Source organism: Bufo bufo, chromosome 4 (assembly GCF_905171765.1).
Source record: "Bufo bufo chromosome 4, aBufBuf1.1, whole genome shotgun sequence".
NCBI classification, from domain to species: Eukaryota; Metazoa; Chordata; class Amphibia; order Anura; family Bufonidae; genus Bufo; species Bufo bufo.
In genome coordinates, this window is record NC_053392.1 from 333,968,918 (window position 1) to 333,988,933 (window position 20,016).

Here is a 20,016-nt window from a genome sequence, read left to right on the forward strand (position 1 = left end):
TGTATAGAGACTGGACGTCTAGGGTGCCCAGGATCCAGTTTGGGTTGTACTCTATGTTTTCCATTGTTTTAATTATCTGTGTGCTGTCTTTGATGTATGTGTTTGTGTTTTTGACGACTGGTTGGAGTAATCTGTCGATGTGTTGTGAAAGGTTTGATGTGAATGATCCAATGCCGGAAATTATTGGACGGCCTGGTGGGTTCTCTAAACTTTTGTGGACTTTGGGTAGGCAGTAAAATATGGGGAGTCTTTGTTGTGTATTTAGGATGAATTTAGCTTCTTGTTCAAGTAAAACATTGTTATCTAGTCCTTTCTGGCAGTAGTCTATCAGTATTTGGCCGTATGAATTAATAGGATCTTTGCTGAGTTTCTGGTATGTAGTGTTGTCTGACAGTAGTCTGAGGCATTCCGCTTCGTATTGTTCTTTGTCTAAAACTACGGTTGCTCCTCCTTTGTCTGCGGGGCGGATGATGATGTTTTTCTGTATTTGTAGTTGTTTGATTGCATGGATTTCTTGGTTGGATAGATTATTTCAGATTTTTTTATTATTGTATTTTAATCGTCTGATGTCGGATTCTACGCATTTTCTAAATGTGGCTATTTCTTGGCTGATTTCTTGTCTGGGGAATTTGGTTGATTTGGGTTTTAGTTCTGTGTGTTTGTGGGTTGTCACTGTTGTTGTGTTTGATATGATTGGGTTTTTCATGAAATATTTTTTTAGGCAAAGTTTTCTGATGAATTTTTCTATTCCGAAGAATGTATGGAATTTGTCTATTTTTGTGGTTGGGGAAAATTTTAATCCTTTGTTTAAGAGGTTTTGAACATCATCTGTGTACATTGCTTACTTAGCTTACTGATAGATGTAGAGTGCCGGTCCTTCACTATATACTTTAGGGATGTAATTTTAACACTTTACAAAGCTTTGGTGCGGCCTTATGTGGAATATACAGTTCAGTTCTGGGCACCAGTCCATAGAAAGGATGCACTGGAGCTGGAAAAGTACAAAGAAGAGCGACTAAACTGATAAGGGTCATGGAGGGTCTTAGTTATGGGGAAAGCTTAAGAGAATTAAGTTTATTTAGTCCTGAGAAGAGACGTCTAAGGAGGGACATGATTAACCTATACAAATATATAAATGGGCCATACAAAAAAGTATGCTGAAAAGCTGTTCCATGTAAATTCCCCTCAAAAGACAAGAGGGCACTGCCTCCATCTGGAGAAGAAAAAGTTCTGTCTCCGAGGCGTCAAAGCTTCTTTACTGTTAGAACTGTAAATCTGTGGTATAATCTACCTAAGGACGTGGTCACAACAGGTACATTTGGCAGTTTCAAAAACTGTTTAAATGCTTAGAAATCTAGGTCTCACTCCCATTTTTCTAAAATTAGAGTCCCCACCTATCCCTTTGTTCAACTTGATGGACTTGTCTTTTTTCAACCGTATTAACTATGTAAATTTTTGCTCACAGTGAAGTTTAGTTTTGAATTCATATATACTTGTGCTTACTGCAGGGCCCAATATCATTTATACTGTCCACAACAGAATTGACATTCACTGCCTTTTTCTATGGACTGTTTGTCTTCAGCTCTAAGGATGTTGAAGATGAATTTCTGTTTGTGTGGTCAGTGTGCGCTCTCTCACGATGCTCTCCTTTCTGCAATTCCATTGGATTAATATAAAGAATGCATAGTGTCTGTGTCAGCAGAGACTGAAATTTCACAGGCACTGTCCACTCAGAGCTAGGCAGGAAGGAGAGCAACAGAAGCTCCACCCCTGTAGCTGAAGACGATCAGCCTATAGAAACGGAAAGTGGATGGCGATTCTGGTGGAGACAGCATGAGAGCAGACAGGTAAGTTTGGGTAAATATTTGAGCAGTAAATCCTGAAAAGGAAATTAAATCTATTACATAAGTTTACTTATGGGGCAGCACTATATAAAAGTGGAAAAAAGTGCAGTTACTCTTTAAACAAATTAAGGAAAATGTGAGTAAAATTATTTTATTTCTAAATATTGGCTCGGCTAAAAGTGTGCTACTGTCCATTACTTGCAATGCATGTATAAGTATTGCTTAGGATACGATTGCAAATAAAATCTTAAAAGCCAGCAATTTTCTTACTTCTGTACAAATAATTTTTTAGCTGCAGTCATCTCATTATTATGTTGGCCAGAATTGCAATAACAGATAACTCTATGTATAGATAACACTGGATCGATCATTCACAATAGGTGATATCACAGCTTATCTGCTCCCTCCTGACCTCCATAGACCAGTCTATTGTGTCTATGGCCGATGCTGGCTGCTTTTTCTAAATACAAGATGTCTGTCTCTATAATCATCTTCAGAAAATAGAATAAAAATATCTACAATCAGAAAATAAAAACTTTAACAGTTTTCTTTTAGCTAAGTCTTTTTCTGTAAACGTAAGCTTGCATCATTAGAAAGCCATACATGTAAATATATGCACTATTTATATATATTTTGTTATTTATTACAAGAAATGACTTGGTCTTTCTCACACGTTTTCAGTAGCTAGTCTACACCCCACATTACAAAGTTTATCCAAATGTAGCTTTTAAAGCATGATAAGGTATCCATTGCATGTTATCATGTTATGTATTTCCTCTTAGTTGGGCTTCTTGCCAAGGTTTATAAAATGGTTTTCTTTTACACTGTTAGATGAGCGGGCACTTTATGGTGATTGGATCCTCTTTTCCTGTCTACCAATATCTTTTTTCTTCTCTCACGACCTTCTATCTCTTACCGGTGACACCCCTTTCTCATGTCGTCTTATTCACACAGTCACAAAGTTACTATTCAATCTTCTGATATACTCAGTTTCTTCACATGTTCAACCTTGCTCACATATCTCACTTATGTAGCTAAATTCTCACACTCAAGCCTTGCTTATCAGGCCGTATAAATTTAGTATTTATTGAAGGACATGGATCATTATTATTTTACATTCAGAAACGGTTCACACTTGTAATGAGCGACTTTTTACATTAAACCTTTTAAACGGTTTATTAATCTATGTCACTTGATAAATCTTCTCTATGCCAACATGGTTGCAGCTGAGCAAGGTTTGGATTGAGCATCTAACATCTACATTCTCCTTCCTGCATTTTACATTGATGAGCTTTCCTACCTTCTTGCATTGCATACTCCACACTAAAGGAAGCTTTCCTGCCTTTTTGCATTGCATACTCCACACTGAAGGAAACTATCCTTATCTGAGCAACCTATAAATCTATCTATCAAGTCTAAATAATTACGGTATAGAACTTGTCATGTCACATGCTACTCATTGCCATAAAGGCCAAGCACACATGCATTTGAACATTGAAGGCAGTAATTCTATGAGGTTACCAGTAGTCGACCATATCTTGAAACCAAGTATCTCCGTGAGACGTAATGTGTTCCTCAGCAATAAACAATTTTTTTTTTATACCTTACTGGTATATAGACTTTATGGATTGATTTGTAGGTCAAAATAAACTTGTGTAATCATATCTCCAGGGGATCCACATAAACATAAAGAGAACCCAGGCAGAGAGCCTGGGCCTGAGAGCTGGATGATATCGCTGGTGCTTGTGAGTAACTTGCTGTGGTGCACAGTGCTGACAGTACCATACCTAGGACAGTCAGGGTAATACTGTTTAGTAACTGCTCAGACGAGCACGATTTGTTTTGTGTTTTGCCTGAAATGTAAAGGACATTTATTTTTGCTGTTAAAACCACAATAAAGTGGAACTTTGTTTGGACTTCATCCCATGTGTCACTGTCTCTAACTGTCAGCAAGCCGGCCAATCCTGCCTCTATCAGAGCTAATTCTCACTATATAATGTATTTTTTACTTTATAAGACGCACCCCCCCCCCCCCAAAGTGGGGGGAAAATGGAAGTGCGTCTTATAAAGCGAATGGTGCAATTTTTACATTGCTGACACTGATACATCGCCGGCCGCTATGCTGCACAGCGCAGCCTGCGATGTATGAGTTACAGTTTGCCTCTATCACGCGGGTGGGAGGAGGGGCTGGAGGCCGCCAACTGATGTTGCACTCGTGGCGCGACACGGTGCAGTCACTGTACTCCATTAGACCGGGCCCCGCTCACAGCAGTCTTCATATGTAGTGTTGAGCGAACTTGTGCTTTAAGTTCGGCGTCTAAAGTTCGGGTTCGGGTTATCGAAAAATCGCGTTATGGATTCTTAATTTCGTTATGATCCGTGGTAGCGGAATCCATAACGCGATTCTTCGATAACCCGAACCTGAACTTTAGACACCGAACTTAAAACACAAGTTCGCTCAACACTATTCATATGTAAAGTCTATTCATCTAATCCTCAACCAGTGGCTCTGGTTTGTTAAACTAGTGTAATCGTCTGTACTAGTACTCAGTATCAAAGCGGCGGGCAGGCCGGCAGTGTAACGTCACTCACTCCATCATGCTCCCTCCACTTCATTAATGAAGCTGGCGGAGCAGGAGCGTGAATGAGTGAGTGACGTTACACTGCCGGCCTGCCCACCGCTTTGATAGAGAGTACTACTACAGACGATTACAGTAGTTTAACAAACCAGAACCACTGCTTGAGCATTAAATAAACAGACTTTACATGTAAAGACTGCTTTGAGCGCGGCCCGGTGTAATGGCGTCACTATTCACACAGGGACAAGATGCTATATACGTGTCATCCACAGACCCCCCATAACAGTGTCAGCCACATATCCCCCCATAACAGTGGCATCCACAGATATCCCCATAACAGTGTGTCATCCACAGTTCCCCCATAACAGTGTGTCATCCACGGATCCCCCAATAACAGTATCATCCACAGATCCCCATAACAGAATCATCCACAGATCCCCCATAACAGTGTCATCCACAGCATACCCCATATCAGTGCGTCATCCACAGATCCACCATAACAGTGCATCATCCACAGATGCCCCCATAACAGTGTCATCCACAGATCCCCCATAATAGTGTCATCCACAGACCACCATTAGTTCAAAACCCACCAAAAGCACAATTTTGGTTAAAAAAAACTTTTTTCTTATTTTCCCTCTCAAAAACCTAAGTGTGTCTTATCATCAGGTGCGTCTTATAAAGAGAAAAAAAAATCGGTGTATATATATATATATATATATATATATATATTAGTGGTGATGTGTACAGTATAAGTGCTTAAGTCCTGGAAGGCATGTATATGCATGTGTAGTTTGCTGGGACAGTTTTGTCTAGATGTTGTTCTGGGCTGGATTTCATGTGGACTGGTTTGGTAGTGGGATCTGCCAGTCCACACCCTTCCACCACATGTATTGTCTGTTGCTGGAGGTGATCGCAGGTGAGGCTTGGTGCTGTAATCAAGGAGGGATTAAACAACCCTCTGTGTATGATTTGGAGGAAGAAAGGCTGAGGAAGCCTGAGAGAGAGAGGGGAGCCTGAGAGGCTCTGTGTGGTCTCAGCCAGGAGGGCTGAGGGGCCACGAGGCTTTGTAAAACCTGAAGTTTGGGGGGCCCAGCAACGCCTACGGAAAGAGGGTTGCATGGTCAGAGTTGGAAGGACTTCTGGACCATCGCCTCCCAAGGGTGCTGGTGTGGTCACAGCCTGGAGGCTGCTGGACCGTATATGGCTGAGGAAGCCAGATCTAATCCTGTGTGTGAACGGCGCTCCATAGGTGAGGTAGAGACAACACGTGTATTAGGTAAAGCTCAGACGGGCAGGTGTTTATTTTTTTATGTTTATGTGTGTGATGGTGCTGAAGTGCCAAAACAAAGCACCTTTTGGACTTGAACCCCATTGTCAAAGGAGAAGTCTGTGACTGAGACCCCTGTGAGAGAGCGATCCCTTACTATATATATATATATATATATATATATATATATATATATATATAAACAAAAAATATAAAGCAGCACACTGTAATGAGGGTGAAAATCCTTCAGATAGACCAGAGTCCAGGGTCCACTAAATAGTAGTAGAAAATAAGGCAGCATTTTAAATACTAGTGTTAATCACTTGTAACATAATTGCATGATTATAAAAAAAATCAAATAAGACATGATTACAATTCCAAAACTTGCATGATTATACAGTGTCTCTTCAGTTTGTGACATGATTGCAAAAAGTCATCCTTTGTTTTGAATTACCTAGTGTATAAAATCCATAAAGTGACATAGTCCCCATTAGTGAATTAATCAGGTATACAGAATAAAGAGAATAGAGTTCCCTTTTCTTTAATAGAGCTGTCCTATCTCCACCACGTCTCAATACAGATACAGTATTTGTGTGTTGCTTTTTTTTTTTCTATTACTGGACCCAAAAAGCTTAGCACCATGTCTGTGGACCATTCATCTGGATGTTTTTTTCTATACTCGTGAGGATGAAGAACGGATTCTACACATTGCGGTGAGAGACATTACCTTTTAATCTACACTTTCTATCACCGATAAAAAAAGGAATTATGAAGCTGAATCAAAACGTTTAATTAATTTAGAGCTACATCTCTTTACTTTGAGCGAATAACATCATTTGCATAGAATTCCCAGGGGCATACAATCTCACCTCAGACCTGATTTATTTTCCAATAATCCGGAGTTTTGTGCTAGGTTTATTCAAATCTCCAATAAATATGCCTTTGATATTATTCTGCTAAATGTTTAATTCCTGCAAAAAGAAGTGGCTTTGGTGAAATCAATTGTTAATGATACTACAGAGAAGTTAAAAAATGCTCTTCCACCTGAGGACTTTGGCACGTATATATCTAATTGTTCTTCCCATTTTGAAAAGTTTAAAACTGATCTACAGACCAAGAAATGACGAAAGTGAAAGAGAGATATGGAGGATTATACTACGGCCTTCATATATAACTGGCAAATACGCATTCCAAGACAAAGAACTTGACCAAATAATGATTCAAGTTCCACCACTAGAGCATAGCATTTTTTAGGGGCGGGCCCAGATCCAACAGGACCCAATGTGGTGGAAGAAGACAACATAAATGGAGAAAAAGGGAAATCTATCAAGATACAGAAAGGGATGAACTTAAGACGCAAGACATAGTGGTCTTAGGGATGAGGGGTGCCCGAGGGACATTGTCTCGGAACCTCTCCTTCCCTTAATGATACCCTTCCTTCTATAGCAACCCCCCCTTTTCTTCCCTCCTCTCCATAACCCCCTTCTGTTTTTGTTCTCCTCCTTCATATATGCCCTAGAAGTGCTGTTTTTGTAAACTGTATTATCGGCATTTTGTGCACTCACTTAGATATGCCTTAAAATTGATATGTTTAATAACATCTAAAGTGTGACGAGCTTGTGTATATGTTGTAAATCAACCTTTCTTATAACTTGGTCTTACATGTGCACCATATGCAATTAGTGTATAATTGTCTTCACTACTTAATAAAAAGAAATTTGAAAGAACATGACTAGAAATGATGGCATTATAGATGACAAATTATTTTCTTTTTTGTACTGTAAGAAGCCAATTACTCTTATACTGTATACCCTCCCTAAAATACATTAATCCTTGAGAGCCCCTCCAGGGCATCCCATTGTATCAGGGAGAGGTTCACTTTTTTGTAATGTAGCTTTAAAATACTACGTCCGTTTGCCACTTCAGCTAGGCCCTACATAAAGTATAGTAATGTCTTCCTTACTAAAATAGGTAATATACAGGTTCTGAAGTAAGCCAGTTTGGCTTCCTTCAACGTAGTAAGTTTGTACACGTCGATAGAGCGTGATTTGGGCCTACAGGCAGTGTCTCGGTGTCTGTCCCCTACAGGATATACCCCAGAATGTAAGGAATTCATTTTATCTTTACTCAGGTTCATTGTAACTCAGAACTATTTTTTTTTCAAGATGATTATTTTGTACAAATCTGAGGGACCGCTATGGGGTCTAATGTGGCACCGACCTATGCAAATATTTATATGACACATATATAGGAGTTGTTTGTCAATGTGAGTCAACACTTCACTCATGTACTGGGGTGGTGGCGTTACATAGACGACATTTTTGTCATTTGGGTCCACTCTTTTCTTAATTCAATTCATTTGGGTGTTAAGTTTACGTTGACCTACTCGACAGAGATGGTGCAATTTTTGGATACTAAGGTCAGCATACAAGGCGAGACCCTTAGCACGGATTTATACATTAAGGCAACTGATAAGAATACCTTATTACGATACGAAAGTCATCATCCTAAACCAATGATTCGGTCCCTTCCATTTAGTCAGATGCTGCGAGTAAAAAAGATAGGCCAGTGTGGAGAAATGAACCGTCACTGGGGCTGCTGGAGAGGCCTGAGGGCTAGCCTCCTTCCTACGGACTATGGACCCAGAACTATGGAGATTCTTCCCCCTCAGTCTCTTGGGGGCTACAAGGAACTATTAACCCTGATTTATGTGTGGAGTATTATAGGCCATGTTATGTTTTATTAGTTCGGTAGAAGAACCTACCGACCACCGACCCCCCAGCTGATTATTCTACAAAGGGAAAAGTGTGTAGCTTCTGCCTGTGAGTGATTACGTTATCCCATAGTGTTGGTTAATTGTATCACAGGTGGGCGTTGTCTGCCTGTGAGTGATTACGTTATCCCATTGTGTTGATTGATTGTATCACATGTGTGTGTGTTTTCTGCCTGTAACTGCATGTGATTGGTTTATGTAAAAACTGTCTCAGTCTTCCACAAGGTCCCCCATGGGAGTGTCCCTTGCTGAAAGACCTGTATAAAAGGCTGACATGTTTGCCCTATTAAAGTGTCCTGTTTTACCCTTCATGAAGTCTGGGCTCACGTTTGGGGGATTGGAGAACTATACTCTGGGGATTGCTATAATCATTATACTCTCCAGAGTATAATCCCTAGCTCTTGTAAGAGCTGTTCCTGTTCTCGCTCTCTGAAAGAAGAGAGGGTTACCCACTGGAACCTGGAAACCTTGTTGTAGGTCCAGAGTGGGTAGAAGACGACGAGATCCCAACCAAGCTACGGTGGTTCGTGGGGTCGGCAGTGCTTACGGTGTCGAGCGGAGTGCTTGAAGCCCTCGGGAAGCACTAGGAGCATCCATCAACAGAGGTACCCAATTGGGGTGCTAGGAGACCCGTTACAGCCAGGATCCAACGCAGGTTGAGTCTAGGTTACGAGAGATGGGAAACAAATTCATTTCAAGGGGTTACCCCTGGAAGCTAGTCTCTGATTGCCTAAATAGAACTAAGTCCCTTAACATACATGATATTATCAAGGGATCCACTGTGATTATGCAACAAGCATTACAGATTCCATTTGTCTCAGACTATAGTGTGGATAGTGCACATATTTCATCTATTGTTAGGAAACATTGGAGAATTCTGAGGAGTCATTTTGGGGAGATTGAGGAATTCAGTGCTCCACCTCTCTGCTCATATCGCAGAAATCGTAACTTGGGTGACAAACTAGTTAGGTCAGATGTTGGATCAACAAGAGTAACATGCAGTATATATTTTGGCTTTACCGGTCAGGGATGTTATCCCTGTTATAACTGTGTGAATTGTCAAAATCAAAATCCAGCAGTTCTTGAACTGTGATTCCACCTATGTCGTGTATTTGCTACAATGTCCTTGCCACCTACTATATGTGGGTGAAACGACCTGGCACTTGAAAACCCGACTGAACCAGCATAGATATTCTATTAGGAAGAAAAGGTTAGATTTCCCCGTGTCCAAGCAATTTATAGAAGCCAAACATTCTGAAAGAGATCTCAGATCCAGGATTCTGGAACAGATACCTGTATTAGGATGTGGTGGAGATAGGACAGCGCTATTAAAGTAAAGGGAACTCTATTGGATTTATACACTTCAGACCCTCAAACTGGGGGGACTGAATGTGAAATTTAAGGTGGTATAAGATAGGGAAATGTATACGTCATACATCTGCAGTTCTGCAGTGTCCACGCTGACTTTACGTAGTATATGGAAAGACATGTGCTTTTGATTTACTGATATTCTCTGTTCTTTTACTTTAGGCAATATCATTGTAAATGAATGTGAACAGGACAGTCACACCGGATGCTGGACCCCAAGATCACCAAGACTGTATTTATATAATTTTGTTGGTGTTTTTTGAATGTCATTTGAAACCAGTAAATGTGGGGATGGTGTCTGCCTTCATTTCTTGGCGTCTTCCTTTCTCTGCCTCCTTTTGGGATAGTGGAGGGTGGGACCCTCGATATATATATATATATTTTTTTGCTTTTATTAAGCATATAGAACCATATATTGTGTATAGAACCACTCCCTTGAATTGGGATGAGTAATATAAATGTGACAATTGGACTTCTCTCTCTAATAGGGTAGGGGACTGCTTTGTGGGGGATACCCGGGCGGTCTCCTTGCCCCCTGGGTTTATTTATGGTGGTTTACATTGTTGGATGAATGACAGTAATGTCAGCGTCTGATACCTTATCGGTGTGGGTCACAGCGATCTGTTTATTCTAGGTGGGTTGCTGACTGATATTCATTTCATGACACCTCCCCCTACCAACATGGATTTCCTCCATTAGTGGTATCCATGGAACATGATTTGTTTATGGTCACCTAGTTGACTAATATGTTGATACAGCACACGCTGACTGCATAACTCTATGGGTAGACGCATGCGCTCTTAATATTTAACAGGTGGCGGCCATCTTTACTGTGGTTTCTGAGCTCTTCCTTTGTAATCCCGTATCCCGCGTGAGTTCGGATGGGTGGTGCATGCGCACTATGTTTCCTGATGCCGAATTAGATCTTGTGTCTTTCCAGCTCCTGGTGAGACTTGCCTATGGACTACAAAGATTGATTTATTCTGTACACCTGATGAATTCACTAATGGGGACTATGTCACTTTATAGATTTTATACACTAGATAATTCAAAACAAAGGATGACTTTTTGCAATCATGTCACAAACTGAAGGGACACTGTATAATCATGCAAATTTTGAATTGTAATCATGTGTTATTAGATTTTTTTTAATAATCATGCTATCATGTTACACCTGATTGACACTAGTATTTATACATCTTGTGTGACCCATGTTATCACAGCTTGTTATCGGCTCCATTGAGTAGAGCTGAAACGTTGCTGTTAAATTGGTTAATAAACCATCCACTTTTTTTCACGTTACGCTGGCTTAGTGCTGCCTTTTTTTCTACTGTACAGTATATACAGTATATATACAGTACAGACCAAAAGTTTGGACACACCTTCTCATTCAAAGAGTTTTCTTTATTTTCATGACGATGAAGGCATCAAAACTATGAATTAACACATGTGGAATTATATACATAACAAACAAGTGTGAAACAACTGAAAATATGTCATATTCTAGGTACTTCAAAGTAGCCACCTTTTGCTTTGATTACTGCTTTGCACACTCTTGGCATTCTCTTGATGAGCTTCAAGAGGTAGTCCCCTGAAATGGTTTTCACTTCACAGGTGTGCCCTGTCAGGTTTAATAAGTGGGATTTCTTGCCTTATAAATGGGGTTGGGACCATCAGTTGCGTTGAGGAGAAGTCAGGTGGATACACAGCTGATAGTCCTACTGAATAGACTGTTAGAATTTGTATTATGGCAAGAAAAAAGCAGCTAAGTAAAGAAAAACGAGTGGCCAGCATTACTTTAAGAAATGAAGGTCAGTCAGTCAGCCCAAAAATTGGGAAAACTTTGAAAGTAAGGGCTACTTGACCATGAAGGAGAGTGATGGGGTGCTGCGCCAGATGACCTGGCCTCCACAGTTACCGGACCTGAACCCAATCGAGATGGTTTGGGGTGAGCTGGACCGCAGAGTGAAGGCAAAAGGGCCAACAAGTGCTAAGCATCTCTGGGAACTCCTTCAAGACTGTTGGAAGACCATTTCAGGGGACTACCTCTTGAAGCTCATCAAGAGAATGCCAAGAGTGTGCAAAGCAGTAATCAAAGCAAAAGGTGGCTACTTTGAAGAACCTAGAATATGACATATTTTCAGTTGTTTCACACTTGTTTGTTATGTATATAATTCCACATGTGTTGAATTATAGTTTTGATGCCTTCATAGTCATGAAAATAAAGAAAACTCTTTGAATGAGAAGGTGTGTCCAAACTTTTGGTCTGTACTGTATATATATATATATATATATATATATATATATCTCAAATAAACATAATTGGCTGCGTCCACAATCACTTGGTCAATTAAAATATTTAAATACTCCTTTAGCAGAGAAGTTAAGAGGTTGTGGGGTGTTAGAATATGGCAACATCAAACAATTGTTTAAAAAAAAAAAAAAAAATTTTTTTTACTAGTAAAACATAACGTTGTTAGAATCCGGCAGGCAGTTCCGGAAATCCGTATGCAAATGGATATCTTTTTTTTCGGATCCGGAAACTGATCCTTTAGACTTATTTATTGAAATACCGGATACGTCTTTCCGGTATCTTCCAGAATAACAGATCCGGTATTTAATTTTTTCAAAGCTAGAAAGAACTGTGCATGCGCAGACCGGAAAACCGGATCCGGCTATGCGGCAATTTCCAGAACACTTGGTACCGGATCCGGCATTAATACATTTCAATGGAAATGAATACCGGATCTGGTAGTAATCCGGAATTTTGTTAAATACCGTACAAGGGACGGAACGGAAGACATCCTGATGCATACTGAACGAATTGCTTTCCATTCAGAATGCATTGGGACAAAACGGAAGCGTTTTTTTTTCCGGTATTGAGACCCTTTACCGGATTTCAATACCGGAAAAGAATAATGCTCGTGTGAAAGTACCCTTAATTGTACTGACCCACAGAAAGTTAAAATGTTATTATCGTCCAGTGAACACCATAAAAACAAAACCCTAAAAACCATTACATAATTGTGTTGTTTTTTTTCACATTGTCCCCCACAAAATGTTTTAAAAGTTATACAAGTTACCTGTTGTATCCCCATATGGTACCATTAACCCCTTCCCGCCTTCCCACTGTGTATATACGTCCTATCTGCACATGCCAGGTGCAGATAGCATGTATATAGACGTGCAGGCCGCTGGGATTAAAACTTCTGCTCCTGCAATCTAGCAGGAGAAGGTCGGGTCCAGGCAATGGCTGTGAGCCACCACTGTCTCACTTACCATGCCAAAAGCCAGAATCTGCCTCACTGCCTTCTTCATAGAGGGTCTGCTCTGTCCCTCCACATAGGCTTTGACTTGCTTGCCCGCAATGTCTCACCTCCTCTGCCCGTAGGACATGTGCGTGAATTCCCCCTAATCTCAAAGGTCCAGCATGTGGGAACCCTCATCTTCATCAGGCAGTGGCTGGCAACCCTGGGGTACTTAAGCCATCTGGCCCTATGGGAAGGTGCCTTAGCAATAGGTTCTTTAGCTTGCTAGTTCCTGCAAAGATGTGCTGTTTTTATTGTTTACTCGTGTACCGACTTCTGCCTGTGTACTGGACTCTGATCCTCCACTGCCTGACCTGACCTGTGCCTGTCCTCCATATTGACACTCCACTGCCTGCCCTGACCTCAGACTCTTTACCATTAAGCATGTGCCTGCTTTAACTTTTGCCTGTCTCTGACAACATTTTTGCCTGCTACCTCGGTGCCCTGCATCAGTGTCTGTGACGCCCATGGGTCAGCTGTTAACCTCATGTATACTACTCCAGGAGGTAGTGGCCTGGTGGTTCCCCTGCAGCGAATTCCAGATCCCTGTACAGGGGTTAAAGGCTGAATACCAGGGGACTGCCTGGATAACCTCCTTAGGTTTAGCCTAAGGCTACATGCACACGACCGTGCCGTTTTTTGCGGTCCGCAAACCGCAGATCCACCAAAAACCCATTGTAGACATGCCTATTCTTGTCCGCAAAACAGACAAGAATAGGACATGCTATATTTTTTTGTGGGGCCACGGAACGGTGCATTTAAGTGAATGGGTCCGCATCCGAGCCGCAAAAACTGCGGCTCGGATGCGGACCAAAACAACGGTCGTGTGCATGAGGCCTAAATCTGTTGTTTGACACAGTAGTTCCAGTAGTAACAGCTCCTATTTGACATCTCCTGAACATTGAGGTGGGCATAAATCAGCTTCGAAGATTGTTCAGAAATGGTCAGAGACGAAATGGAGAACAAGTCATCAGACCAATCTGACAGATTAATCACACAACAGCTTTCTGCAACTGCTTTGTAGTGTAAAACATATAAGCTGCAGAATTCATATGGTGCTAAATTTTTTATAAAACCCTATTACTTTTTTTTTGTGTGTCCATAACCTTTAAACTGCTGACAATTGAAGAAGGTGAACAGTAAAACATTGCTTCTAATTTTTGGGACAGCTGAACTAACTAGATTAGATAGAATCTGTGAAGTCACAAGGATAGGATATATTTCACTCCATGGCTTCTTGGTTTTTAATAAAGAGAATCATATAAAACAAAACATTTAGCTGAATGCATGAGAATTACTGTCTACATCATCTCCTATAGTGGAGCTAATTCAGTCTTGTAAGAGAACTAGAGTCACGTCTGCTTACTTCAAAGTGGGAGTGCGCTATTAATCACTTTCTCATTACATATTGTGACATTCTCTTCCGAAACACCATTTGCTGAGATTTACAGAACAGAATTTGCTGAGATTTACATACATCTCACATGTATGCTGGTATAGTTAGGAAGTCAGATATTTCTATGCCGACTTCATCGAAGCTAGCTAATTCAAAGTGGTACAGATCATCAGTTTGATCCGGACAAGAAACATGCTTACCATTCTTCTACTTAAATCAGTCTGCATCTTTTTTTTTTTCTCTTTTGTTCCATAGAGGATGATGTGTCAAATGTACAAATCATGTGTGCCTGGTGCCAGAAAGTGGGGATTAAGCGCTATTCCCTGAGCATGGGAAGTGAAGTGAAATGCTTCTGCAGTGAAAAGTGCTTTGCAGCCTGCCGAAGAGCATACTTCAAAAGAAACAAGGTAAGAGAAGAAACTCTGCCCAAATATTGCTTGGTTATATCTTGGTGTATGTTTACGTATGGCTGAAACAGCAGACACATTTGCATGGTTAAAGTTACAGGGTTGTCCAACCATAAAATATATTTATTGTATAGGTCATAAAATGTAACATTGTTTGCCATATGCATTCAGGTGAAAAAAAAAATATATGAAAAGTTTTGACATTTACTTAGTGGGGTGTCACCTGGTGTTCATAGTGTGTAGTAATGTACATGTCCACCTAATGAGCTGAGAGCTGCTGGTCACACATGCTCAGATGCTCTCTCCAAAGCTGGGTCTCTGCATAGTGATCCTCTGTGCACTGCAGAGCAGCTAATTTAAATACATTTCTGTTCTCCTTGTCAAGGAATCAGCAGAGCCTCTGTATTAGCATGGCAGTATAGCTAAGAAGACTCCTTCTCTAGGTGTAAGAAGGAGCTATACTGTCGGTGTTGTGACTCTAATGTATAATCTAATGTTTATTACAAATAGCGAACCATTTTTTCAGGACAATAGAGGTCTAATAGAGGGATCTAAATTTTCTCTCTGAACCGTCAGCTAGCTAATTTGATGGCTCCTTATCTCTGACCACATTATAGCCACTCATAGCTCACTTCTTATTTTACTGATAAGAACGTGGCTTAAATAAGTATTTATGACTTTTGGTAAATTAGTGATAGGCACAAAGTGAAAGTAAAACGTACGATTCACATAGCTAGAAAAACAGTAAACCCTTTGTGACAGAACGGCTCAATATGTTTAATAAAAAACTATTGAAAAAAATGTTTTTAGCCCAAAATGAGTAAAATGCAATCATAAAAAATATGCCTACGAAAATGAACATAGCCTTTCAGCTAACACACACAGGAGACCAGACAAAACCCAATTAAAAAAGTCACCTATCCCCTGTAATTTTACTAAACGCTACTTTTTACTACCACCTGTCACATGACCCTCTCATATGTTCTAACCCTCCAAGGAGCTGACACACTGTAGTCCAGTCTACTATATTGTTTGTTGCCAGAAGAGGAAAGGAGACTAAATACCTGTTTAGCATCCCACCTCTCCAGCACTGCTGGTTTGATGGTGCCCACTATTTTTTGTATAGTTCCGTTTAAGCTTACCATGTGTTGTCTAACCATGTGACCGCTTCAGGAAGTCACTGGCCTTAGCAGTCTGGTCTGCATGTACAGCTCAATGTGCTGTCTAACTATGTGACCGCTGCAGCCAGTCACTTACCTTAGCGATCTGGTCTGTATGTACAGCACAATACTTTTTAAGTCAATGACTGGCTGTTGTGGTCACATGGTTAGACAGCATTCCCTGCCTTTAAAAAACAACAACATTTCATTCCCTGGACAACCCTATAACCTCTTTGAGCATAATATCTGAATATTTAAGTCAACAGTTTGATGACTAATTCCTTTTAATAGAACACAGCAATTTTCCAGTCCCAGGGTATCATCAGGACAATTTGATCTTACAAAGAAAGCACCTGAAATGTCTTTGTTACTAAAATTGTAAAAAAAAAAAAATACTCCAATTATAAGTGCAAGGTTACCAAAAGTAAACACTATTCTCCATCCTATAAAAAGAAAAAACATAAAAGATAAAGTAATTAAAATAATCACAGCTCCACGCTTTGCTTGTACTGATAATGCTTAGCAAATTTCCTCCATTTGCAGCTTCAATAACAGCTTACATTTTTCTGCTTTTTGCCACAATTAATCTAGATAATGTTATGATTAAATAGAAATCAGCAAGAAAAATGGTGTCTGAGCAGCAGAATATCTGTGAAGTGCAAATTATGCAGATGAGAATTTTATTATTTATTTTAATAAAGTAAAACCCTCATACAACCTAGCATTGTTCAGTAGTATGCACAGTGTTTCTTGAGCAGCTTTCATGCAATGTTGAGTGGCAGAATATCATGGTAAAAAGTTATGCAAAAATGACTATTTAGGCCGAATGCACACGGCTGTGGAGCACAGCCGTGAGAGGTCCATGGTATCCCGGCCTGGCATCCTGCTGAGAGCAGGAGCGCACGGCGTCAATGATCTATACAAATGTATTACTGTAGTGCAGCGGCGGCATGAAGCACACGGCGTCATAGCAAGCAATGACGCCGGGCGCTCCTGCTCTCAGCAGGATGCCAGGCCGGTATACCATACCCCTACATAAAATTATCGCCCGAAAAAAAATAATAATATGGCTTTTAAATAAAGGAGACACAAAAACATGATTTTTTTTTTCAAAAATCCTTTATTATGTAAAACTGAAAGAAAAGAAAAACAAAAGTAGACATATATAATATTGTCACGTCCATAACATCCTGCTCCATAAAAATAGCACATGATCTAACCTGTCAGATGAACACCGTAAAAAAACATAATTTTTATTTTCTTGCCTCACAAAAAGCTTAATATAGAGCAATCAAAAGTCATATGTACCACAAAATAGTACCAATAAAAGTGTCACCCTATCCTATAATTTTCAACATGGGGTACATTTTTAGGAGTTTCTACTCTAGGGGTGCATCAGGGGGTCTTTAGATGTCATATGGCAGCTTAAAATTGTCCCAGTGAAATCTGCCCTCCAAAATCCATATGGAGCTCCTTTCCTTCTGCGCCCGTACAGCAGTTTACGACCACATATGGGGTGTTTCTGTAAACTGCTGAATCAGGGTAATAAATATTGGGTTTTATTTGGCTGTTAACCCTTGATGTGTTACAGGAAAAAATGTATTAAAATGGAGAATCTGCCAAAAAAGTAAAATTTTAAAATGTAATCTCCTTTTTCCATTAATTCTTGTGGAACACCTAAAGGGTTAACGAAGTTAGCAAAATCAGTTGTGAATAACTTGAGGGGTGTAGTTTCTACAATGGGGTCATTTATGGATGGTTTCCACTATGTAAGCCCCACAAAGTGACTTCATAACTGAAGTGGTCCTTAAAAAAGTGGGTTTTGGAAATTTCGAAATTTGCTTCTAAAATTCTAAGCCTTATAAGATCCTAAAAAATAAAATTACATTTACAAAATGATGCAAACATTAAAGTGTACATATGGGAATGTACAGTAATAACTCTCTTATGATGTATCACTATCTGCCTTAAAAGCAGAGAAATGTAAATTTAGAAAATTGCAAATTTTTCAAAATTTTCTGTAAATTTGTTTTTTTTATAAATAAAGGTGAATTATATCGACTAAAGTTTTTAACTATCATGAAGTAGAATGTATCGCGAGAAAACAATCTCAGAATGATTTGATAAGTAAAAGCATTCCAAAGTTATCACCACATAAAGTGACACATGTCACGTATCCAAAAAATGGCCTGGTCCTTAGGGTGAAAAATGGCAGGGTCCTTAAGGTATTAATGTAACTCTGTTTAATTAAAACCTCGTTCACATCTCTGCCAAGCATATCCAGCAAGCTGAGAACAACCTGCCAGATTTTGCCGGATCCTGTATTGCCAGATTCTCTTGTTCACCGCCAAATCCCTATTGACAGTTATGAGGTCCAGCAGTGATCTGGCCATTTTCTGGCGTAAATGCCAGGTTTCGGCCGGACAAAAACCATTGCATGCAATGATTTTTGTCCAGTCAACATTTGTGCTGGATCAGGCAGCTGGACTTGCTTGACAGAGATGTGAAAACGCATAATAAATACAGGTATGTTGTTGCAAAAACTGCATGCATTTTTTCGGTGCATTTTTTTTTTTCGTACCAAAAATGCAGCACAGCCGCAACGTGTGCCAGCACCCTTACGCTGCAGACAAATTATATGAGGATTTGGATGCAGATTGAATGTGCAATGCAAAAGGTTGAAACCAAAGCAGTTCAATAGCAAATGTACATCAAAATGTATGTGTATGAAATCCTGATTTTGCTTCAGAGGTGTCTGTGGCGTAAAATTATTCAACATCCACCCTCATTAATGCAGTTCGCCAAGCATTTCTTGAGAAAACAAGATACTCTGTATGTTCACATGGAATGAACTTGTAGTGTACCCACATTATCATGTGAGAACACCCACGATCAGACTATCTGCGATCAGACTAACTGACTATGGTGCAGTCAGTTCGGGTCAGGGGAGCCGCGTTCGGTTGTTGCTGTGGCCGACACATAGACCATGTTTCCTGGACTAAGCACGATCATGTGAATCAACCCTAAGGCCCCTTTCACATGGGCGAGAATTCACCTCACGCATTGCACCTGCATTGAATCCGGACCCATTCACTTCAATGGGGCTGTTCAGATGAGCGGTGATTTTCACGCATTACTTGTGCGTTGCGTGAAAATCGCAGCATGTTCTATATTCTGCGTTTTTCACACAACGCAGGCCCCATAGAAATGAATGGGTCTGCGTGAAAATCGCAAGCATCCACAAGCAAGTGCGGATGCGGTGCAATTTTCACGCATGGTTGCTAGGAAATGATGTAAGTAAATTGATAAAAGTCAATTTACTGTATTATTTTCCCTTATAACATGGTTATAAGGGAAAATAATAGCATTTTTAATACAGTATGCTAAGTAAAATGTGGCTTTAGGGGTTAAAAAAGAAAATAAATTAACTCACCTCATCCTGTTGTTCGCGCAGCCGGCATCGTCTTCTTTCTTTTTCTTTCAGGACCTTTCATGACATAATCGCGTTCACCACGTGGTGTTATAAGGGAAATAATCAAATATATAGAACACCTAACCCAAACCCGAACTTCAGTTTTTTATCACGCGCGTGCAAAACGCATTGCACCCATGCGATAAAAACTGAACATCGGAACGCAATCGTAGTCAAAACTGGCTGCAATTGGGTACCTACTCGCACAATTTTCCCTGATCGCAGACGCAACGCATCCGGACCTAATCCGGACACACTCGTCTGCAAGGGGCCTAAGGGTTCTGTTACACGTCACACCCATTCTGTGTTTTGGATGTGGCAAAAAAAATGCATCAGAAAACGTGTGGTTTCCGCAACAGCGATCGCAATAAGTGTTTATACTGCATTGCCTTCCAACAAAGGAAAAGAAAAAGGAAATCACACAGAAAAACAATTACAT

The 20,016-nt window shown here is 40.2% G+C and overlaps 1 protein-coding gene across 2 annotated transcripts in view; it reads left to right on the plus strand.

Annotated features, from left to right (window-relative positions):
* The window catches only part of LOC120998241 (sine oculis binding protein homolog), a 238,010-nt gene that overhangs the window by 88,551 nt on the left and 129,443 nt on the right, over nucleotides 1–20,016 (plus strand). For both annotated transcript variants that reach the window (XM_040428833.1, XM_040428834.1), the window contains one exon: nucleotides 14,794–14,945. In XM_040428833.1, the coding sequence (XP_040284767.1) occupies nucleotides 14,794–14,945 (152 nt within the window). The remainder of the gene's footprint in view (nucleotides 1–14,793; nucleotides 14,946–20,016) is intronic.